The following is a 25,635-nucleotide window of genomic DNA, read 5'->3' on the forward strand; positions in this document are numbered from 1 at the left end:
TTGATTCTGCAGGAGTGTGGGGGTTTAAACAGATTTAAATTCATTCAATGACTGGGAACATCCTTGAGTTTCAAATATGAACGAAGCATTAAACTTAAAGAACATGTTGTTACACATAAAGGAACTATTTATCTATATGAAATGGCACACACAGCAAGCTTAGACACCTGGGTGTTTCTTCTACAAGTATTTTTTTTTATAAAGCCGCAGTAATCCTAATTACTTGTCGGTTGAACAAGTGGCTGTATAGGAAATTATAAACACGCTGTCTGCAATGTCAACTTTTAATTGAGTTTTTACCATCGCTGCCATTCTGGGCAAAGATGGACAGAGATACGTCAAACACCTGTTACATTGTCCTCATAATACAGTGATTTAAACAGAAGGCTGGGCTGATAAACTATAGTGTTAGCTCAGACTTAGCTTATAGCTTGGTGCACTAACCTTGACACAGGTGACTGCTTCTCCTAACCAACAGATATCTGGCCTATTCCTGTTCCTGTTCCTGTCCTCATATTGTTTCTTTTAGACTGTAGTTTGTGTTTGTATTTAACAAATAAGATACCACGTGTTAGTCAGCTTAGAGTATAGCATTAGGAATAGTGTTTGCAGATTTTGTTTTGCTTTCTAGTCAACCTTAAAGTGTTGCTGTGCTAAGCGAAGTAAGCTGGTATGAATAGCGATATAAATCTGCTCATCTAGTTTCCTGCAACAAAGTGGAAATGTGAATTTCCCAACATATCAGATGAATCATGTGATACACAATTTAGAGGGAATAAAAGGAGCTACAGCATTACAAATATACAAAATGTGCCATTTGTTGCACAATGTGAAATATAAACACTTTCAGACACTGGCTATAGGTTGAATGACTGTTGCATGTATCAATCAGAGGTAAAGGGTAGATATACTGTAGACATGTAATTATTCGCAAAGATAACAGATCATTAGTATTTTATAATTCCCCCTTCATGCCAAAGTAGTTCTGACAGGAATTCATTTCTCTGAGAGCTTTCCCACACAGACGCTGTAAAGGGGCCAGCCATCGAAAGGCCTGAAAGAGTCTTTGAGTTGAGTGAAGAGCCCTCAGCATCTTCCCCGGGGCCTCATTACAACTTGTAGGAGAGGAGAGGAAGAAGTAGGAAACGCACGGACACTTCACTCCTTCAATCACTCTTTTGTTTAACCCCTTCACACCTTAACATTTGCTCTTTCACTGGAGCGAAGGAGCAACTGGGAGAGCCCCCTAAATGTGGTGCACTCTCTCAGTCAAAGAGGTAACAAGAGCATTTAACCTATTCACTCATTCTATTCACTCACTTCACCACTAGAGACGTGCGTGGGGGAGGGGAGACACCTTTCTCTAGCAGATTTTGAGATAAGTAAGTATGTGTGTATGTGTGTGTGTGTGTGTGTATGTGTGTGTGTGTGTGTGTGTGTGTGTGTGTACATGTTGGGGGGCTGGACAGCTGTATTCTGTCCAGCTGAGTCAGACGGTGAGACTCACCGACCCTTGGAGTAATCAGTCATCCGAGAGTCACACGATGGTGCAGCAGCCTGATGCTGTGCTTCTGTATGCGTGTGTGTGTGTGTGTGTCCGTCCGAGGGCGTAGGTGTATGAAGGCGTAGGTGTGTGTGTGTTTTAGTGGGTATGCTCTTCGGACAAGGACAAACTAAGGGTTTTCAAGGAACTTTAGTGTCTTTGCAAATGTTTGTATCTATCAGAGATGGACAGAGTACTCGACCCCAGTACTTGAGTAAGAGTACAAATACTACTGGTCAAAACTTACTCTGTTACAAGTAAAAGTAGCTCAGTCGACATGTTACTCGAGTAAAAGTAAAACAGTACTTGCTTTTAAAGGTACTTAAGTATCAAAAAGTACAGGCTTTTAAATCTACTTTAAGTAAAAATAAGAGTAAGAGTAAATTTCTTATTTTTCACATCAATAAATTACTATATTTTTTTCTAAATGAATTTAAGGACCTTTTCACTCTTGTTTCTGAGAATGAACTCTTTGAAACCACCTGCACTGATGTGCTGCTTTTAGGGGTAAGGGTTTCCTTCTCTGACAAACACAGCTTGTGTCCAATAGGATTTTAGAAGAAAAAAGAGCAGACCTGAAAGTAACCAGTACTTTTCAGCCTTTCTAGAAATTAACTTGAGTAAAAGTAAATTTTTTTGTCTTGGAAATGTATTCAAGAAAGAGTAATAAGTACCAAAGAAATCTAATACTCAAGTAAAGTACAAATCCTCTGGATATGTATTTAAGTACAGTACTCTAGTAAATTTACTCTGTTACTGTCCACCACTGGTATCTGTTAGTGTGTGTGTGCGGGAGGCTGCTGAGGCTATGAGACAAGGAAAGCCTCGAATACATGAATGAATGAATGCGCCGGTCCCTCATTCAGTGTGTGTCTTTTTGATCAGGAGGTTTCAGCTTGTAGGTTGAAGGGATGTTTGACCCTGTTGACTTTAACACTGAGCTCTGAGGGTCTATGAGGTCTGCGCCCAGGCTTTAAGGGCCTTCAGCTAGAAGAGTTAAGGGCTTTTAGCACTTGAATTGTCTCATATTTGAACTTTCCCACGGGGTTTAATGCCTGCTTTACTGCTTTACCCCGGCAGTCCCGCGTGTTAAATAAAATGTGTGCGAGCAAGTGTGTTTTGTTTGTGTGTGAATTTGTGTGTCTCTTTTGTCCTCCTCTCTGTGTGAGCGTTGTTGCATACATACGTGTGTATGACGGTTGCGCGCGAACGGGCTGGTTTTCTAATAAACTCTCAAGTGTTTGAACAACGAATATTGCGTAATTTACTCTTCTCATCTCTGAGAAAATTGGCATTTCCAGAGGGTTGCCGGTGGAAACCACCCTGGGAAAGCTCAACTGTTTACGACTAAAACCGAAGAAAAAGAAGATTGACATAATCAGTGGTTTAAGTCTTTTCTGAACAAATCTTGAGCTGGGTCTGATTTAAAATTGTGCATATTTACCGTTCTTCAGGTGATGAGATCATTTCATGAGTGAAACCTCGACATTGTTCAATCTGATCTCTCATTTTTCTGCTGAAGATATCTCTGCACCAATGGAAATAAAGGATTCTGTGTTGGCGCTTCAGTTAACTGAATAATGGCTGTTTGCACTGTTCTTCACTGAGACCAGTAGGTGCTGAGCAGCGCTGCAGGCTTTTAAAGATGCCTGAAGGACAGAGAGGAAAGAAAGTACTATGTCTGGTTAATGTGCCAAGCTCTTTGTGACAAATTTTTAACCGAGTCAAACTTGAAAAACAGAAGTGTCGCTGTGAAACATCGAGGCTCCTTGTAAATGGAAGCCCATAAAGTCACAAAAACCGAAGCTACAACCACAACCTGATGAGATTTTAATCAATTTAAGTGACACTACGTAAACAGAGATGCAGGAGGCTGGATGCAGAGAGGAGGCTGGATGTGTGCATGTATAAGGAAGGGATGGAGAGAGAGGACCGCCCCTTCATGCCGTTCTCTCTCCTCATTGGATAAAGGTTGTAGGATACAAGGAAAGTTTTCTCCTCGGCTCAGAGCAGAGCAGAGTGACTGAGAGACCCGTGTTTCAGACCAAACACTCTATGTAAGTGACTGCCGTCGGAAGATATAACTATTTAAGACTTATATTAACACACACATTCCGCTTACATCTGCTTTAAGTAAGAGTAAGAGTAAATTTCTTATTTTTCACATCAATGAATTACTATAATTTTTTCTAAATTAATTTAAAGCAGAAGTGAGTGATCCGGTCGTTTTCGCTAATGCTGCGTTCCAGGCAGGCTTTTGAAATCGTAAATTACAGCTTCAAGTCACAACTTACGACTTTGTAGCGTTCCAGGCAACCCACTCGTGTTTTTCCGACCTGTTTTACCGGTGAAAGTCACTATAACGGCCACTCGTAACTTCCGACCGGTGAACTCGCACCAGATCGAACTGGTACCACTTCACGGTCGGAAAAATACGAGTTTCCTTGAACGCACCATAACAGTCCTCGTCGCTACGTCACCACATTCACGGCGTTCCTTGGCTGCACACACAGCCCTGCATGCCGTTCTCTCTCCTCATTGGATAAAAACTGTAGGATACGATAAATGTTTTCTCTTCGGCTCAGAGCAGAGCAGAGGGACTGAGAGACCCGTGTTTCAGACCAAACACTCTATGTAAGTGATTGCTGTCGGAAGATATAACTATTTAAGACTTATATTAACACAAATATATCACTCACTTCTGCTTTAAGGACCTTTTAACTCTTTGAAACCACCTGCACTGATGTGCTGCTTTCCCTTCTTTGACAAACACAGCTTGTGTTCATAGTATTTTAGAAAAAAAAAGAAAAAAAAGAGCAGACCTGAAAGTAACGAGTACTTTTCAGCCAAATTAACTCGAGTAAAATTAAAAAATATTTGTCTTCGAAATGTATTCAAGTAAGAGTAATAAGTACCAAAGAAATCTAATACTCAAGTAAAGTACAAATCCTCTGGATATATACTATATACTATAAGTACAGTAGGCCTACTCAAGTAAATTTACTCCGTTACTGTCCACCACTGGAGATGTACATAACAATCTGCTGATGAGACTATTACACCTTAAACGAGAATAAATTAGACTGCAGATTGTCTTTCTGCCTCGACTCTCCTTTCTCTTATCCTCTCTCAATTGTCTTTTGGCTCTGCTTGTGATTTCCACCTTAAATCGCCTTTCCCTCCCTCCCTCTCTCTCTCTCTCTCTCTCTCTCTCTCCTCCTCCTCCCCTCGCCCATTACCATCTCTCCTCTTCTTCCCTGTCCTGCCGCACAGTGGGATGTGATGAATTGCTCCTGGGTCAGACTGCCGGCACCAAGCTCTTCCGATATCTGACGCTGTCCCCAAACTCTGCATAAGCTCTCTGTTCCTCACCTCCTCCTGCTGCTCCCTCTCTCTGTGTGAACCGTCTGCTGCCGACTTAATGTGTTACCTGCACGGCAAAGCATAATTCAAAATCCACCATGAGCCGCCTCAACAAACACAAGCTGAAGCCTTTGCAGCAGGCTCACACTCCTCTGACCTGAACATCACTGAATATTATCTGGATCTTTAAAGGGATAGTTCAACATTTTGGCAAATTGGCCCTTCGGAGTAGGTTTGTTACCTTTAATTGTCGGTGCAAGCTATATTTAGAATGGCGGAGCAGAGCCGCGAGCTGCTCAGAGCTACGCTACGGAGGCTAATGGGATTTCTTGGTTTCCCTCATCAAATACACAATCCAACAACTCGAAAACGCTGCAGTTGTGACCTGCACATTCACCACGCTATGAGATGGAGTTGTTTTCGAGGCAAATGTAGAGACTGCTTGACGAAAAACTGCCCCCCAACTTCTAAAAGTGAACCGACAATTACAGGTAACAAACCTGCTCCTAAGACTATAGGGATTATGTCAATGGGCCAATTTGCCAAAATGTTGAACTATCCCTTTAACAAGCCGTGTGAGGAAAACAGCTTTAAACCAAGAGGGATGAGGTGGGTCGGCCAGAGTCCTGCATTTGCCACATTTACTGTTAATTTCTGTTTTTTAAATCCATGAAATAAAAAAGTAACATTGTAAGAAAGTATTAAAACATCCTAAAAGAGAAAATGTGCATGTTGTTTTTTAAACTTTATGGACGCATCGACTGACTCTAAGCATTGCCACATCAAAGAAAACTAAAGCGTGGACTTCCCAACAGACAAGGAAGCAGAAAATTGAAATAAAGAATCAAGCTGTAGAATATACTTTGTGCTCAGAGCTGTAAAATCCCACAGAGGGCTCTATTTCCAATTTCAAGAGAGAATCAACAGATGATGTGTAACTCTATCCTACATTTATAACAGTGTCAGTGCGGTTTATGATCTCTCAGGCTGCTCCTCTCAACGCTGTTCTAATCTCTGTCACTTCTCCCTCCCCTCTGTCCAACAGCTGTAGATCTCTCTCTTTCCTTTTCTCCTCTTCCTCTCTCCTCTCTCTCTGCATGACACGTCTCTTCCCTCTTTATCACCGCTGCCTCCTTTCCCTTCGCGTCTTTCCTCTCTCACTCCCTCTTATATTTCTATCTTTTCATACCTCCTCCTCCAACCCCCTCCGACCGTCGTTCTCTCTCTCTCTCCGAACCAGCAAACTCTGAAGTGTTTTATCGTTTCATGTGGAAACAGTCGACCGCCACCACTGTCTGTCTTTATCTGTGTTTTAGGCTCCGCTCCCACAACACAACGACTGTTTTCTCCAAATCCCCAACAAATACGTCTAAAACTACTGTCATTACTACCGAGACAGTAGTTACCTTGCGCTTTTATATCTCAGCTCTCCGCTCTCTCCAGGAATATTTTCACTCCCTCTTTTCCTGACCAGACCAACCCTTCTGGCAATTTGAGCGCAGTAGTTTCTAAACTTTTATTTTTCTGTTCGTGACTGACCCTCTCTGATTTTCTCGTTGGCCCCTCCATCTTATCTTCTGTCTCTCTTCTGCTTTTTCTCTCTCTTTCCCACACTGCCTCATCCCTTTCTCTCTCTCTCTGTCTTTCTCCCTCCCTCGTTCTTTAAGGTCAGGCCCTCTGTTTTTGCCAGGGCGCTGCTTGTTGCCAGGGTGTGATGGCTCTGCTGAGCCCGCTGACTCAAACAGAAGCCAAAAGGCCAGCCAAACCAAAATCACTGAACAGCAGAAAGCTGCACTGCTCTGTTCTCTCTTGACCCCTTTGTGCGCGCGTGCACACACACACACACACACACACACACACACACACACACACACACACACACACACACACACACACACACACACACACACACACACACACACACACACAAATGAAGATGTGGTCAAACGTATAGGGAGCTAACATGGACTATTGACAAAGATACTTAAAAGCATGCTTCTACTGAAAGTGAATTTGGTTCCTCAGAGATCTCTGTGGTATGCTTATACTGTACATCAACAGACACACACACATCCGGGAACACACACACACACACACACACACACAATGCACATAGTCTTTGTGTTAGGTTTTTTTCAGGGGCTTCGATCCAGCACCCACGCGTCAGGGATATAAGACAGATCTGGAAGCAGGATGCAACCACAGAAATGCAATCGTTACTCTCAGACTGGACACACACCAACTGCAGTCTGTCTGACATATAGAGCACGTATGCACGCACGCACACACACACACACACACACACACACACACACACACAGATTTCTCAACCCCTTTGCTCTTGGTTAATTCTGACAGTAATGGTGAAACTGCACAAACAACTACTGCATCTGGCATCGTTGTCTGAGTCTGTGAGCTCAAATTACACTTAAATTACACACAAATGTTTTTCCACACGTACACACACTAAAAAAAAAAAAAACCCCCTGAGCACCATACTAATAATTATTAGGCCAAACTGACACAACTCTTTGTCTCTTCCAGCTATTTCTTCACAGCAGCAGAAGACTGCAGATACTAAACAGAAAATCTATCTCTTATTCAGATAGATGTGCTGTGTCCATGCTCTTTAACACACCAGTGAGGGGAAACTCAGTCTTGAATGGATTTATCAAACCTTGGACTGTTGTGGTTTAAAAGACTTTTTCTTTTTTCTTTTTTTTACTTTTAATATGAAATTCAATGCAATAATGATCAGTTGTTTTTTTTTAAATCGTCTTCATAAATGCAGATGATCTGTTTTCACCTCAAAGCAGGGAAGCACAGAATGAATAAATAAATAGATTAATACTAGACTTATTAGATGTGGGATAAACACCTGCAAGAAACACGTTTCTCTGCTCAGGTTTTAGGATTACGTTATGACTTTAATAGAGTGTCCACCGCACGGAAACAGGGTTTGGACGCTGTACAATGAGGAATTATGTGAAAAGGCAAAGGTAAAGAATTGATATTATTTATGGAGGCGAGTGTGTTTTCATTTGATAGAAGAACCATATATGTTTGAGACAGTGTTATTGGTTGACATTTTTCATACACTTCCCATCACATGTTTTATATGACATTTTATGCACTCCGCCCGCTACATGATGAGGTCAACACTAAAGGTTAGCGATTTTCCAGAACATAAAAGGAAAGAATGATCGACACCGTATACAAGAAAGGACATTTTTAGACTTTACATATTGAGTTTAAAGAGTAAATCAAAAAATCTTAATCAGATCTCCTTTAGTTTATGCCTTTTATCTTTTTACATCTTAATCTTGTATTAAGGGTTCATAGCGTGCACATCTGGCCAAGTGTAAGCAATTTCATTTGGCAGTAAACTACTTTTTTTTTGTGTGTGGCTTTCGTCATATAGGTGTATGAGATGATTTTCTCATAAAAGTGTAAAGCTGAAGACATCATTAAAGAGTAATGTTAACATTCATTCCCATTCCACCGCTTCTTTTTTAAGTCTATTTTTAAACTTTAGCATGTTACGAAAAAAAAAAAATAGTTTGAGGAGTAGGCGAGGCCTGGCTGTTGGGAGTGAGACTAAGAAGTCAACAGTTCAGTGGGTGGAAATACAACCGACTGCCTCTGGCTTACAAGCCTGATACACGTCATTTTATTCTTCTCGCTCCTCTCCTCCCTTGATATAATAGGAAAAAACATCCTGAGAAAAGGTTATTCTGGCCTCAGCGCTCGGATGAATGATCACTGAACTCAGTCCAATACATGATGTCAGACTCTAGTCTGACTCTGATTGGCTGACAGGGAGTTTGAAATCATTTCCAATCCTACAGCAGGAGATTCTGTAACTACTACACACACAAAAAATGGGAGATGGAGGAGGGAAATGGTGAAAAACAGAGTGACAGGAACAAGTGCAGAAGAGATGTGAAGGAAAGGAGAAGATGAGAGGTACCTGGACAAGGAGGTAAAAACAGCTGGAGAAGGAAAGATGAAAAAAGGTGAAACAAGAGAAAAAAGCTAAGACAAGATGACACTTTAGATAAGGAGGAGAGGAGTGAAATGTTTGAGTGTGTGTGTTTGAGAGAGAGAGAGAGTGCGTGTGTTGGAGGCTGAGTGAAAGTCACCTTGTAGAGCTACAGCGCAGTGAGCAACTCTGTCCATCTCCCCTTATGAATTATGACTGTCACACACATGCACACATACATGCACGCACACACACTTCCCATCTTCTCTGTCTCTCTTCCTCTGTCGCCTTCTCTCTCTCTCTCTCTCTCTCTCTCTCTCTCTCTCAGCGGCACACCCTCATCCAGAAAGCTGCGCTTCGCGGAGAAAAGCAATCATAAAATATGCAGCTGTTCCTCGGCTCTTTAAAGTCTCTCTCTCAGACCCGCTGACTCTTCCTGTGTATGTGGGCATGTCATGTAACAGCAGTGAGAGAAAGAGTCCCCTTCTTTCTTTCTACTTTTCTAACCATCTTGCTCGTCTCTTCCTCCATCTGTCTCTCTTTGTCACACCCTGAGCTCCTGTCTGTCCCGCTCACCGTCTCAGTTTCTATGAATAAAAAAAAATAAAACAAAATTGAATCCATTTGAATTTGATGGACGAAACCTCCATGACATGTGACCTGCTTCTCATTCACTCTCGCTGTCGTTCAAGCTCAGTCCTTCCCCGTCCCTCTTGTTATTTTTTTCTGTGGTATCAGCAGAAAGGTGGCCTGTCCTGCAGGACCGAATCAAACAAGACACTCCTCCTTCTTTTCTTTTTTTTTTTAAACATCACCTTTATCTGTACGTGCAAGAGATGCTATTAGCAAAGGCTTTGCTCTCATCTGAGACTTTCATCTGTAGAACATTTGCTTTTTTATGCTCCTAACTATTCTCAACACGTATCTGCAGAATGTGTCTGGTTTCTGCGCTGAATTCTCAAAAGCATTTTAATCTATGTAGATTTAAAAAAGCAGTGAACTAAAGACATGTAGCATACTGTATTTGTGTTGTGCTTCAAACACTCTTCTTATCATTACAGAGCTTGTGAAGAAAATGCTGAAAACATAATCAAAACATACTAAAAATGGATATTCAGATAAAGAAATTGACCATGTAACAATTGGTTTTCTGGATAAAGGACACTTCAATAGGTTCTGAATGCTGATGGACATTTATTGGCTTCTTCGGGGAAGTGAGCGGGTGGAAATGATCGGATTTCTTATGGTATTGAATGCTTCAAATCTGCAAACACACGAAGGCAATAAGTGGCTTCAGAAATCCATAATGAATGCACAAATACTGTCGTGAAGTCACATCCCGTATTTGAGCGTGTCACTCAACAGAGAGGGTACTTTGTCTTTGCAGACATAAACATGTGCGGGTATAAAGTGTTCAGTCAAGGGAACAAGACATCCCTTTGAAAAGAAGCACACAAATCTGAAAAAACTTTGTTTCAACGCAGCGTATAGTACAGAGGAACATGGAGTATATTATTACTATTATCACCTTGACAAATAAACCACTTTCACATTTCACAACTAACCCACTTTGTATTTTCTGGCTAAGATAGAGACACTTGTGAAAAATGAAACTGATTAATTCTATTTATATCTGAAAATGATCAAGTACTTATCATCCATTTTCATTAATCTTCATTGTCAGCAGGGGAAAAAAAACTCAAGTTGAAAGATCATTGAACGAAAACCACATCTAATTCAACTGGTTGAAAACCGGCCTGTGCGTAATTATTAATTAATCAGCTTCATATTAGCTTGACACCACTGCTCCCCACTACTCATGGAGTTCTAAGAGGCGAACACACACATACAAGCCCAGGCAGTGTGTGTGCTTCCCTGCCAGAACCATTTGTGAATTTTTGATAGTGTATGCATGCATTTATTAAAACACTCGGGCATGTTTTTTTTCTCTGTGTGTGTGTGTGTGTGTGTGCATGGGTGCCCTTTCCCCAGCTCATTTGGATTCAAGGCGTGAGCCCATCGGGTGAGAGCTGTCCAGACTAGCTTTGGAGTCATTAGCGCGCTCGTTAGTCCAGTTATGTTAAATCTAAATTACCATTCATCATCACACAGGGACCCATCATTTATTCTGATGTGGCCTGGCAGACACATGCACTAACTGGATTAATTCATTCAAAGACACACTTGCTAAAACACAGTGGAATTCCAAATTAGGTGTTAGCTATTTGGTAAGTGTTTTCAAATAGATTATATACTATTGATTGAGACATTGCGGGGCATTAGTAATGATTGGTCGGCCCTTGTGAATGCAATCAATCTACAAATGGTGCCCCACTACAGACAAGTGCAACTGAACAGCGAATAATAAATTAAGATAAGCTCTGCAGAACCAATTTTGACGAGGTGTTCAATTAAAGAGAAGGCTGCAACTTAAAGGTTAGAAGAATGAGCTTACAGGTTGTAGTAGCTAAAATCCCAAGATCATGAGGGAGGACTGAAAATACTGCTAATTAGACTACAATAAGTACCATCAAAATGACATAATCAAACAAGGTGGATTAAAAAAAGAAGAGTAAATAACAGGAAACACAGTTCTAAGTTCATGTTTGGGGAATAAAGGGATGTTCCCTGTCGTTCTGCATTGATCCCCATTGACACAATGTGGACAATAATATATGGAACGACTTCAGGGTATAGAGAAGGAGGGCTGGCCTGCATTCAACGCTGGCACTCAGCATTAATTTAGCTCTTACTGAACACACACACACACGCCGACACACACAGTCATTAGCCGCTACGGGAGGAATGCCTCCCATCTGCGCTGACGTGATTGCAGAGACGAGGAAATTCTCGGGACTCGAACCAACAAAGTGGATCAGGCGACTCCTCTGCCAAATATAAAGACTGTGTTTATCACATAATTACATTTCCACTTCTGCTGTGTTTATTGGCCTTACAAGTTTGAGCGCATACAGCTTCCACCATCAAAGGCTTTCAAAAAAAAAAAAAAAAAAAAAAGGTGAAATCAAAGTGTTAGGAGGAGAGAGAGCCGAGTGTGGGGTCGTTGAGTTTAACACCGATGGTTCATGTTTTACACGTGTCTGTGGTGATGTCACAGCTTTGGCCATCGAAACGTGACATGCAAATATTGGGAGGGAAATGGACTTTGTATTTGCTATCTTTATTAATAAGAGCACATTCCTTATTGGTGTATTAATGGGACAAATGTGTTTATTAGCTGTAATCTTCTCAGGACTCGCGCAGCAGGGGGTCCTGACCTTGGTGAAGGCTCCAAAGACCAAAGAACAGTGTTGTTGTCCTCCACAATCAGCCGCTGGGATTCATTTCCAAATTACAAAATGTGTTTATAAACTTCATGCAGCACCAAATCTGAAGCCTTCAAAAGCCTGAACTGAGATGAAAAGGCCTGTCGACTAATTAAGACGAATCTTTTTTTGTTTAATGTCAACACTTCCAAGTTCGCTGTCATGCATCAATAACGATTGCCATTAGGAAAATCAGTTGTTTAGAATTATTGTGCCGCTATAATTGATTCTGATAGGTGTTTAATGACAAATATGACAAGACCACTGTGGTCCCGGGGTCTGTTTGTGATTCTTTAAAGTGAAAGAATAGCAGGTCAGGCTCGGGTCTGTCTCTGTGCGTGTAGATGACAGAAAGAAGATTTCATTGCTCTTTTTGATCTTTAAAGAAGCTTCAGCGTCCCGTCATCAAACCGGCGTGGACACCTTTGAAGCGACAGCTGTTTTTATATAACGTAATCAATGCTACTAATTCCTGGACGAGCATCAGAGAGCGCAGGCTGAGGGGTTTGTCCATGAACTGACTCGTCTGGTAAAACAAAAGAATAACACTGGATTTTAAGCAGCTTGTGTTGTTGCAGTTTTCAAAGGGGTCTGCTGTCAGTTCTGCTTTAACCACTGCTTACATTAAATAATGTAAAAATGGTCTTTCTCTATACTTTGACTTGGCTAAACCATACCCAAACACTTGAGACTGATTAAGATTAAGACCGATGCTGGCACCGGATGCCCAGTCGATGTCCACATACAAAAAATAACATGCAAGAACTTTTTTGTATTTGATTTCAGTCTGTGACAGAAAGCAAAACTTTTTCTTTTCTTTTTTCATTTCTACGAAACTAAATCCTGTGTTGGCGTTGAATGCTAACCATGCACCATACAGACTGTGCACTGCAGATTCATCCAGGATTAGTGTTACTCTAAAAGATACTGGTCTGATCGGTCACACCTTCCAGTTGTATCTCCACTGACTCCTTTGATGGTTGGTGCTACAGTAAGAGATAGTGGAGGACAATGTTTTCTCCTGCGTGTGTGTGTGTGGCTTTGAATTACACAACACAACACGGCCTGAAATTGACACGACGGCAAATGCCAAATGTCTGCTGCAGTTGTCTGTCAGTGAATCAATATGCTGCTTCCACTACAGTGGCTTATGTTTCAGAACAGTAACATTTTAACACCTCTGTGATATAAAGTCTTTGGACTTGGCCTGTTAATCTTTATCCCTGCTGTGCACGGTGCGCCCTGTGACCACAGAACTCACTCTTGTTACCACCTTCCTGTTTCTACGGCTGCCGACAAGACTGACTTTCTGTCTCCATCTAAATATATACATGTTCTTTAAAGTTTTTTTTTTTTTTTGGCCATGATAGTGACTCCTGGACGGTAATGTTCTGTTAGCGTATGCATATGAGCCAAGCCAAAAAGTTAATTTCAGAAAATGACTAGCAACTTCTCAGCCAAAAAGACTCTAATCTCCAGGCAGTGGGGGCTCACCTGAAATCACCAGCGCATGCTAATTTCCTTTTTTAATTTTTCACCATGCCAGCAACCAGAGTTTATCTTCATTACAGGCCAGTGCAAAAATGGCTGAGCGGATATTACGGAGGGAGAAGAGATGACCTGCAGCCGAGGTGAAGTCGGACTGAAAGCCACACGAAGACGAAGACTTCCAACAGGTTGCACGGAGATGTACGTAAATGAGTGTGTGACTTTGAGACTGTTGTCAAGGTAAATACAGAGTGAACTGGTTGGTTACGCTTTATTCATGCAATCCACTATTTAAAATTCAGCTTGTTTCATTGTTCACTGGGGTGACTTAATATATTTCAAGTGTCGGTAAGTAAACATGTTTTCATAATGTGTCTCTTTCTCCAACTGCGTTCGTTGTTAGCACTTGAGGTTAAAGACAAGATAATTTTATGCAATAAAAAGAAGAAAAAAAACAACTAAATATCAGTTAAACTAGATATTTAGCCAGTAATTATGTTTGAAGCAGAGCCATTAGAAGTGAAGGACCCAGAAAATGAGCAGAGCAGCTGCCCAGCCGGGGACTCCATCCTCACTTTGAGAACCGCTGCTCTGAGTCTATCTGACAGTCTTGGTGGTCTGGAAACAACAAAGGGCCAAATTGAGTCAGTCAGTCAGACATTTGTTCCATCAATAATTAATGCTTCTCTGCTCCCCTCCCTCTGATCCTTTCAATCTATTTTCTATCACTGTTTTTTTGTTTTTTGTCTTGTGTTGCAGACCAACGTCACATTAGTGTCTCTTCCTGCTTTTCTCTCTCCGGTGTCTTTTTACACCTTTGTGTCCCACATTACTTCCTCCTTGTCTCATTTTCTGTCTGCAACAAATCACAAGTTTTTGTCTGCCTCCTTTGTCCATCCATTTGCATCTGTCTTCTGTGTCCATTTTATGTGTCTGTCCACTCTCTCTCATCCCGCTTTTCCTCTATTTCCTTTCTCTCCCTGCCTCTTATCTTTCCTTCTACACCCTTTATCTCTTTATCTTCTGCCTCCATCTGCCTCTGGATTTCCCTCTGCTATCTCTCCCTCTGTATCGCTTGCCTTCTCCCTCCCTCTCCTTGGGTCCAACTGCAGATAAATAAATGATGTCCAGGAAACAGCCTGCTTTTACAACACCAATACCACACTCTTTCCTTTCTTTTTCTCCTGTCAAATCCCTCCTTCTTCCCTTTTCCATTTTGTGAACAGCCTCTACCCATGAAACATCTCTCATCTCTTGCCTCTTCTGGCAAAAAGGGAAAAAAAAGAGAAGCTACGATAGTAACCGCAGTCCTTTTGGGTCTAAATAAATCATAGCCCAGCACTGCCTTGCTTTTACAACACTGATCATCCACTTTCATCCTGGCAGCCATGAAAGAAAGAGCAGAGGGAAGAGGAAGCACGAGAAAGAGACTATCTAAGGACATATGAGTAAAGGGAGCAGATATCAAAGGAAATGGTGAATGTAAGTGTCTTTGGTAATTTCCGTCTTTCTTCCTGAACCTCCTAAGCGAAACTCTTCTGTCACAGTGAGACACAAAGATTAACAGCAATTCAAATCGGTTTACCATGAACTTCACGAAAAGCGTTCATTTCTTAGAGAATAGAAACAAATTCTTTGTCAAGCACCGATGAATCCACGATCCCATGAGATGTATAGGCTTTTTACCTCAGTGTGAGCAATATACATTCTATGCTAGTGGTGTTTTAGGATGTGAACGCACATGTGAAAGTATTGCCGAACATTGTGGAGTCATAATGATTGAAAAAGTGCCATATCTTGATTTCTGTTGATGAAAAATTATAGTAATAATGAGGGAGTTTGTCGAACAAAGATAAATGGTCACGCCGTTTAGCTGCATTGTGATTTTATACAGTTCTTTAAAATGTCTCATCATTTTAACATGTTGTCGACTTTAATAACAAAAAAAACAGCCCATCACTCCCCTTTATTTCTAGAACAATTAAAACAAGATTAATAAAACTAACAAACTCTAAATCCATTTAGCATTTTCCAAATGAGCCCGACGCCCCAATATTCGGCTCTGACTTGTCAACGCTGCTGCTGTGAAACATATTAAGCAGCTCAGATAAAACCTAGTCTACCAAGAAACAGCGGCTAATTAAAAATGACTAGATTAATTAATGTGGAGATTCGTTAGTGGCACACACACAGCGTTGTGCTTCTTTCAATTAGTGTGACACACACAAATGGCGGAAACGCACACACACACACGTGCGTGTATCAGTTTGCCTGCCAGCCTACATACATACATACATACGTCAGCACTGACGCAGAAAAGTACATTCACACACACACACACATGCAGTCGGACGTGTTTTTGAAGTGAACATCATCTGAAACCGCCATCATGCAATAACTGGAAACACAAGAGCACATGCAAGGTTACTGACACACACACACACACACACACACAAAACCACACACTGACACATGGATGTCCAGTCACAGCAGGAAACACATGGACCCACACTGACTTCATCCCAGTTAAATCCCCAGCCTATAACCTCTATCACAGCTACATGCTTAATCACAGATGTCACCCCTAACTACCTCAACCAACAACTATTTTCAGTATGGACTTTTTCAATTAACTCGCTCACGGTCTATAAAATATCTAAAAATACAAGTGGTTTCCAACAGAACATAGTGATGTCTTCAAGCCATTTACATTTACAAAGACAAAACAGCAATTCCCCAGGCTGGAATCGACCGATTTTCAATATTAGCAACTGCATGATAAGAGACATAACTATTGATGGAGTTAACGATCAATCAATATAATAATTTCAACATTAAACCTTGAGTTAAAGATATGAAGTCCATCCTAAACCACAAAACCAGGTCTTAAACTGGCTAAAGCATGAAGCAGTCTTCAAAAAGATAGAAGGAGAAGACTCTCATACACACACATTCATGTACAACACAGGTGTGCACACACAAATACACCTACCTGCTGATGCAGTCACGTGACCTCCAATCACTGTTACCTCTGTCGTCCCATTTTGTTCAACGGTCGCGAGAATGAACTAAACAGATGGGTCTGCATCTGTGTTTGTGTGCAGTGTGTGTGTGTGTGTGTGCGCGTCTGCATACGTGTGAGTGCGCACATACATCTGCGCACGAGCGCCCGTGCATGTGTGTGTTTTAAGATGCTCGAAATGAAGATCAGTCCTGCGGCAGAATTGCTTACTGTCATTCATGCCCTTTTGCACACGTGCACAAGCGCTTGCGCATGCACACACACACACACACACACACACACAATCAAGCAGACAGACAGACACACAAACACACACTCACACCTGCCTTTATTAAAACGTCACATTCACTGAATATACTGTGTGCTGTCATGCTGTCTGCTGTGAATGGGAACGGCTGCGCATTTACAGTGAATTGTAAATCCTGCCGAGCACTCAGCTGTCAGAGTCTTATGAATTGCTAATATGTTGTATCTCGCGCTGCCGATCCCCCTCTATCTGCCCCCTATCACTCCCATTGTGAGCGGAGCAAAAGAGGGGAAGGCTGGCGAATCAAAAAAAAAAAAAAAAAAGCTAACTTTGCTAAAAGGAAATAAAATATAGAAAGGGAAACATAACAGGTTGACTAAAAAGATGGTAAAAGAAAAGAAAATAAGACAACATTTTGCAACACCCAAAATATAGACTCACACTTTGATGATGCACAGTGTTTGAAATTAGCAGCAAAATGTGATCCACGGTGTAAAGCTGCCATGCACTGACCGTTTTCCACTGTCGTCTGCTCTCTTTAATCATTCATGTGAAGACATCAGGCAGCACCATACTGCACCAACAACACTCACATCTACAGCAGGATGCTACTCATCAGGATGTGTGTGTGTTGGAAAAGTCAATGAGCTTTTACACCACAAACCCCCTCACAAATAACCTCTTCAATACTGACCTTGATCCCAGTTTAAATGAATAACAAGAAGAAGGATTTAAAGGAACGTGGTGAAATAAAGTAAAGAGGTGGAGACCTTGGTTTCCATAAGTAGGATGTGTTCTTTAAAAATGAAAATGAGCACATGTACCCAACAGCCTGAACACAGCTCTGGTTTGTATCAGTGCAAATTTTCTGCATTTTCTACAAAATGCTCTATTTTATTTTAATAGTGTTTCTCCCACAATGTTTCTTGCTATAGCAGATCTTTATGTGATAATGAGACAGATTTCTTCCAGAGGCAGCCAATTAGAGTTATATTATTCATTTAGACCGCCTAACTGATGCAAAAAGCATCTGATTATCATCACAATGTTTTCAAACCATGACAGTCAGCAACTTCAAATTTCCACTCTGTATCACCACCATTATGAGTCCTTGTTCTGCTCTTCTGAGCCTCACTCAGTGAACCTCGACCACGTCCACTTGTCCATGACCAACCAGCATTTGTACGACGCTGTGAAAGAGGACGGGGACACCAAGCACCAGTCGGGACAGTGATGTCAACCTTTTTCTTTTTTTTTCTTCTCTCATTCTTTCCACTCCTCTGTTCTCTTTTCTTATCTCCTTCTCTCCCTCTGTCTTTCTTTGTCCTTGTGCTTCTCTCTGGGTTTTTTTTTCACTCGGCCCCTCTCTCATTTGTGATACAGTTTTACCCTCTGATAAACAAATTCAGTAACATTACAACTAACCTTTTCACCTCTCAGCACCACACAGCAGAATATGACTGCATTGCCAACAACCCTGCAGACAAATTAACCACTGCTTGTGTCCACAGAAAAAGAAAAAAGAGCCATTAAACCTCTTTCTTTCTTTCTGCTTTTTCACCAGATTAAACCCTGACAGTGTAACTGGACCTCATCACAGAAATGTTGGGGAAGTCTGTTCTTAGACAGCTGAGCTGCTGCAATAAGTTGAGGCAAAGATGCACAATGCACAATGAAGCACAACATCTGTCTCTGTGCAGGAAGAAATGCACACAACGGATACACACAAACACACACAATCATGCACAAAAACCCGCACACACACACACACACCAAAGTGTAGAGAAGGTAGACACCTTTCTCCGCACAGCGCACAGTTGCCAGTCACACCTCTGAGCACAGTGACAAATGAGCAGCTCTAAGAATGTGGACAGATCAGACACACAAACACTCACTGAAACACACACACACACAAGCACACACACAAACACAAACACACACTCAGCTACACACACACAATCACATACACAGCTTGAGGCAAACACGCTCAAGCATTAACGTATTCCTATATGCAGAGGGAATCACCCACATGTATTAACACACACTGTGCAGAGAAAATGCAAAGCACAGCAGGTGGCAGATACACTTTTTGTCCTCACTCTGTGTGTGTGTGTGTGTGTGTGTGTGTGTGTGTGTGTGTGTGTGTGTGTGTGTGTGTGTGTGCATGTGTGTGTGTGTGTATCAGTGTAAGCCAAGGACGACACATTTGCTGGTGAATGAACAGGTACACTACTCTTCATCTTTGCAAGCAATGCACACAAGTACTTAGAAGCACACCACGCACACACTCACAAACACACACACACGCACACACTAATCGCTGAATATAATTCACACAGAGAAACATGGAAAGAAACTACCTGCTCTCATCAACAGCATCTTTAAGTTGAAGCTTTTTGTGTATTCAAGACAAACAACAGATGTATATGAAGAGAAACATAAAAGTAGATGAAGCAGAAAGAATGAGGGATGACATGCAAGTGTGAGAGAAGAGAAGAGGAGAGGAGAGGAGGAGGGGGAAGGAGAGGAGAGAAGAGAAAGATGTGAATTTTTACATGAAAGGAAAGAGAAGCACAAAAGGATAAGGAAAAAGAGTAAGACAGAAAACAAAGCTGATACCGAGAGGAGGAGGAGGAGGAGGAGGAGAGCGCAGGACAGATTCTTGCCTCTCAGACGGCACATGAGAAGGGGGAGAGAGGAGAAGAGGGGACTGACGAGAGGAGGAGGAGGAGGTGGCGGCGTTAGGAAGAGGAGGAGGAGGAGGAGGAGGAGAGAGATGGAGGAGTCAGAGTGAAAGAACCAGGGTTTTTCTCTACTTACAGAATCTCCAGATCGCGCAGCGCTCGGAAAGCTCCATCTTCGATGCAGCTGATGTGGTTGCTGTCCAGTTGCCTGCACCATGCACACAAACACACACGCACACATGCACCCACACACACACACACACACACACACAGAGATGAGAGACAGAGATAGGAGAGAGTCAGGCGCAAGTCGTCAGGGTCCGCTCAGCTGTGGGAGGGACTAACAAAAAAAGACGGGCTGCGTGAATGAGTGTGTGTCTGTGTGTGTCTGTGTGTGTGTGTGTGTGTGTGAGGTGATACCTCAGTGGTGGGCTTAAAGGTAGCAGGTAGGAGACACCGGCATTGACTCTCTCTCTGCCACACACAACTGCCACACGCACACACAGACAGGCACACACTCTAGGGGAAACCCAGTCCAGAGGATAGCGCCGCGGCGAGCTGAGGTTAAGTCTCTCACCTCGGCACTGATACGGCCGAGCTCTGAGCAGAGGAGGAGAGGAAGAGAGGAAAAAGGGGAGAGCGCAGGAAGAAGAGGAGACCGGTGCGCTGAAGTGGCCTGTCTGGCGTCAGCCTATCACCTCCCTCCCTCGCCGCACGCCCAGCGCACACTGGCCACCGGGAGAGAGAGGGACGAGAGAGGTAGACACACTGAGGAGGAGAGCGAGCGAGCCGTAGCTACTAAAGCCCACCCTGCTTGTCTGTTCTGTAAATATTAATTGCATTTTCTCCTCTCCCACCCCTCCTCTCCTCTCCTCTCCCATCCTCCTCCTCCCTCCTCCTCCTTCTCCTCCTCCCTATGTCCTCTTTTATTCTTTTTTCTCTCTCTCTGTAGTGAAAGAGGGAGTAATTTCATTACATTAGGCCAGCCAATCCATTAAGGGCCTTTTACCGGCTCTGTCACTGAAACAATTTCATTAAAAGGAAAGCCTCCGTAAATCAACCTACAGTCACGACTCTGCCTCTCTTTCCCGTTCTCCTTTCCTTTCCTTCCTCCCTCTCTTTCTATCTTCCTACTCTTCGTCCTCGCTCTACCTCCCCCCTCCTCCCTCCCTTGCTTTCTCGTAGCCTTGTTCACCGGACTCCCAGATGCACCCTGTACCCCTCCGTCATCCATCCTTTGCTTTTACTTTAATTTGCTCAGCTCTAGGTATTCAAGCCCCCTCCTCGCCGCCGCCATCCATCCCTCCATCCATGAACCCAACAACCCTGAAACCTCCACTCCTCCCTCCCTCCCTCCCTCCCTCTCTCTCTCCATCTTTCTCTTCCATCCATCCCTCTTTCCCTCCTCCCCGCTCTCTTCTTCTTCTGCTGCTGCTGCCGAGCAGATGAATGTATTGCAGATGGAAAGATACAAAGGGCAGACATTTAAAAGTATCTTCTTGTTTTGTTTTTTTCACTCTTGTAACTCAACCAGGAAGGATGAGTGGCATTTAGCCTGTTACACACACACACACACACACACACACACACACACACACACACACACACACACACACACACACACACACACACACACACACACACACACACACACACACACACACACACACACACACACACACACACACACACACACACACGCACACAAACAGAAAAAGAGACAGGTGGACATGTGCACACAAACACACACACTGAGGAAAAGAAGTAACCAAACAAGGAACATTCAAACACACACTTATAGAAAAAAAACAGTGAAGATTCACAAACACAGATACCCTTGGAAACACACACACACACCATTGCCAGTTATTGTCTGCTCTCCAGATACTTGAAGATGAAAGCATATCACTCCACCTTAATCTTCTCCTCCTCGTCCTCTTCTCCATCTCATTTCTCTTCCACCAGAGCCCACCATCCCTAATCCCTTTTTTCTTTGACTTCTACCCTCTCCTTTTCTTTTTTCTCCCCTTGTTTCCGAGCATCCATCTCCTCCAATGTTCATGTTTTCTCCCTCTCCCCATTCATAATCCATTTTTTTTCTCCCTCTAGTGCCCTCTCGTCTCCTCTCATCTCTGATTCCCCTTCACCCTTTCTCCTCTCACACTCCATCTGTCCATCACTAATCCATTTCTTCTCCCTGTTTTCTTTTATCAACCTTTTAAATCTCCTTTTCTTCCTCTCCACGCAGCCCACTGTGTTTTTTTTTTTTTTCCTCAGCACACTGCAGCACCTGTTGTATCAGTCATGTCAGCTTTTAACCCTGAGGAAGGTGCTTCCCAAACCTGGAGCTGGTGTTTTCTCTGTGGGTCGACAGAAATGACATCTGGGCTTCGGCAGCAAGACACTCTCCTGTTTGTTTTTATATGTGCATATTACCGTGGGTGTGTGAAAACAATTTGAGGGATGTGTCGGTCCTCAGAGTGTCTGGAAAGTGCATTTACTCATGCGCCGCAAGAGCAGCTGAATAAGTAGCTGCATTTCAAGAAGCGGCTGGTCAAAGAGAGGCTCCAGAGCGGTGCCTTCAATACAAGAGAGATGAGAAAAACATTTTTGAAAAGGGGCGAACATCATCATCTCATTGAAGTCGTTTCAGCTCCTGAAAAACACTGACAGCGACAGTCACATGGTGACAAACTGAAGCATAGAAATTGCGATTGTGCTCGTCGTGTGAGTTTTACACTAGAGACGGCACTGACATGCATGACAGGTTCATGGAGAGCTGTTCTCCAGAAACGCACATTTATTTCCACATGCTATTGACCAGCTGCCGGTGGTTAACGGTTGGCATCGATTCAGTTTGGACTGAACACAGTAAATATGAAACAACTCTGCGCCCACTGCCCACAGACCAGGTTTGGCTTGCAACATCATCATTTTTGTCCCAAAGGTTTCCAGAGACTGAGGAGAAGTTGTTGATCTGCCTTGTTGTGATTATATTTTATAGTTGACTAAGAGATAAAGTGTTTCTAATGATCGCTAGGTTCATCAGTGAGAAGACCTAGACAAATGGCCTTTTGTAGAAGAATGTAAAATAATATTCTGATGGGGTTTTTCCTCTTGTCAAAAGCTGCGTTTTCTAAGATTCATTTATTCTTTCTTGGCTACTTGTTAGAAGAGCGCTGTGACTCTGAGAGCATCTGTTAAATGACTGGACTCTAAAAGATAGTCAGTCGGGGGATAATACCAGCATATGGATGTGCCATATTTGTGTTTCATGTAATTAAAAGGCTTGGTTTTTTTTAAGGAAGGCTAACTGGCACAGAGCCTGATCACCCATATGGAGACGCACGGTAATGCCAAAGTTGACTGTACTTATTAAAGCCTTTCTATTTTCAGTAAGGCTGCTTTTGTAACACAGACTAAGGTTGTGCTTTTCTACAGAACAAAGAGGTCGATTAAGGTTTGTGGTACTGTAATTGCATCCATGCTGGACAATTAAGCAACTCACAAGGTACAGCATGTCCAGCACTAACATTCAGTGAAGGAAGTGGTGCATCATTTATGAAGCTAAGCTGAAAATGAGGGTGTAGAGGTTGAGTGGTGGTGATGGAGGAGTACACAGTGCATCAGGCTTTCTTGTAGAAGATTGTGCTTTGGAAATCTACAGATATTGTTCACCTCTTAATAGTTGTTCTACCCTAACTACTATCGATCTTGGCAGCAGCCTTAAGTTGATCTTAAAATGTAGTTGTACTGATGTTCTCATATAAAAATAGTACTAGATGGTGAGATTGAAGTCCTCCTCAAGGAAATGACACTGCTCATATCTTAAATGACCCACGCTTACAATTTCCCAATAACCTCTTGTAAGCGAGGATATAATGAATAATGTGTCACAAAGGAGATGGAGAGGACTGGGTTGATTGTCTGATTTGACTAAACAATGTGTTCATCACACATCCTTTACCAACCTTCAGACTTTTAATCTTTTACCCATGACCCATTGTTTACCCACCATCTTCTTCTAACATTTGCCACGTACTTTCGGTCACTTGAAATTTAAAAAAAAACCTTAAAGGGATAGTTGGCCCATTGCCATAATCCCTATAGTCATAGCAGTGGGTTCGTTACCTTTATTTGTCGGTGCAAGCTATTTTTAGAACGGCGGAGCAGAGCCGTGAGCTGCTCAGAGCTACACTACGGAGGCTCATGGGATTTCTTGGTTTCCCTCATCAAACTCATCAAATACACAATCCAACAACTCCACAACGCTCTGGTGGACAAGTTGTGACCTGGACATTCACCACGCTATGAGATAATAACAAAACGTTACCAGACAGAGTTGTTTTAGAGGGAAATTCATGCAAAACCACTGATGCGCATTACCTTCAGGGACAGTTTTTCAGCCAGCAGTCTCTGTATTTACCTTCAAAACGGCTCTGTTTCATAACGTTCCATTATTATCTCATAGCGTGGTGAATGTGCAGGTCACAACTTGTCCACCAGAGCGCTTTGGAGTTTTCGGATTGTGTATTTGATGAGTTTGATGAGGGAAACCAAGAAATCCCATGAGCCTCCGTAGCGTAGCTCTGAGCAGCTCACGGCTCTGCTCCGCCGTTCTAAAAATAGCTTACACCGACAAATAAAGGTAACGAACCTACTGCTATGTGCCAATTTGCCAAAATTTTGAACTATCCCTTTAACGGTAGAATGAGGACATCATGAGAAAACTACTTATGTTGTTGTTTAGGTGAGAACTTGTGCAGAGCTGGAGACTCCCACGTCTTTAGTCAGGTAAGTCTGACTTTGTCTTTATATCCACCTACATTCATGATCTCGTGGGAAGTTGTACAAAGGGCTGCGTGCAGGGATCTCTTCCGACCAGGAACTGCCTTCAAACTGTGTGTATCTCTGAGGTGGTCTGTTGATTATTGAAAGGTACATTGTGTAGGAATTACTCCCATCTAGCGTTGCGGTTGTATATCACAAGCAACTCAATCGTATTTTTCATGCTGCATTCACGTGAAATTGGGCAGACAGCAGACGGACGACAGCCGCTGCACGTAACGGCATAAACAAGCCTCTATGTAAACAAGTGGTCCGTCAGCACGAGGCAAAACAATACACGTGACAATATGTTGTCATGGCGATGTCGTTTTACCGGCTTTCTCTGGACTTCTGTGACTAAAATGACATCTGGTTTGTTAGCGACGGCCGTCTGCCCGACTGCAGGTGAATGCAGCATCAGTGTAACGCTCCATTCCTCCTCACTGCGTTACCGCTGTGACTTTTCACAGACGCCACCTCGACCTGAGCCGACAGCTCCGGTGTCTCCGCTGAGTTTCCGTGGTTTCCTACCGTCACGCTGCCACTGAACGTAAAAACAGGGCGACACCACATGGCAGCAGCACCGAGCTTACCCGCTCCATGGAGATATGAATGATATGAACGGCTCATTCAGAGCTGAAAGGAACACTTCAGTTTGTTGATGGGGGGGATGACAGGTTAATGAAAAACAGACTTTTGAATGAAATAATCGATTTTCGTGAATAGATAACAGGAGAAGTTACACAATGTCCCTTTAAATTTAAATTTCCTCTTAAAACATCACTACTTCATTTTCCCCCAGAATTAAGAATAACTGGTAAATAATTGGTGGCCACGCGATTCATCCCCCCACCCTCGTCCACAGTAAACGATTCCATCATCTGTGATATGACTGGATGCCTCTGACAGCTTTGTACATCAAGCGCCCTGATTAGCACCGACATGATTGGTATCAATCTGGGATGAGGATGTACTTTGTGTGTCTGTGCGAGTATGTGTGTTCTCGGGATTTGTACCATTGCGTTGAATGCATAGTTGTCGTCGTGTGCGCTTCCCCCGTGTTCAGATCGCAGATGTTTATTTCAGGGGAATAGAACGGGGGTCCAAAATTTAATTTCCTTCCATATAATTAGTGCGTTTAATCATGTCTATC

General features: G+C 42.6%; 1 protein-coding gene across 1 annotated transcript in view; it reads right to left on the reverse strand.

Annotated features, from left to right (window-relative positions):
• slit3 (slit homolog 3) overlaps window positions 1–25,635 on the reverse strand; it is a gene marked incomplete at its 5' end in the record, with an annotated part of 281,175 nt that overhangs the window by 89,514 nt on the left and 166,026 nt on the right. The window contains one exon of the mRNA XM_083980669.1: window positions 19,792–19,863. Coding sequence (XP_083836795.1) covers window positions 19,792–19,863 — 72 coding nt within the window. The remainder of the gene's footprint in view (window positions 1–19,791; window positions 19,864–25,635) is intronic.

The sequence above is a fragment of the Trachurus trachurus genome, assembly GCF_905171665.1.
Source record: "Trachurus trachurus genome assembly, chromosome: 10".
Lineage (NCBI taxonomy): Eukaryota > Metazoa > Chordata > Actinopteri > Carangiformes > Carangidae > Trachurus > Trachurus trachurus.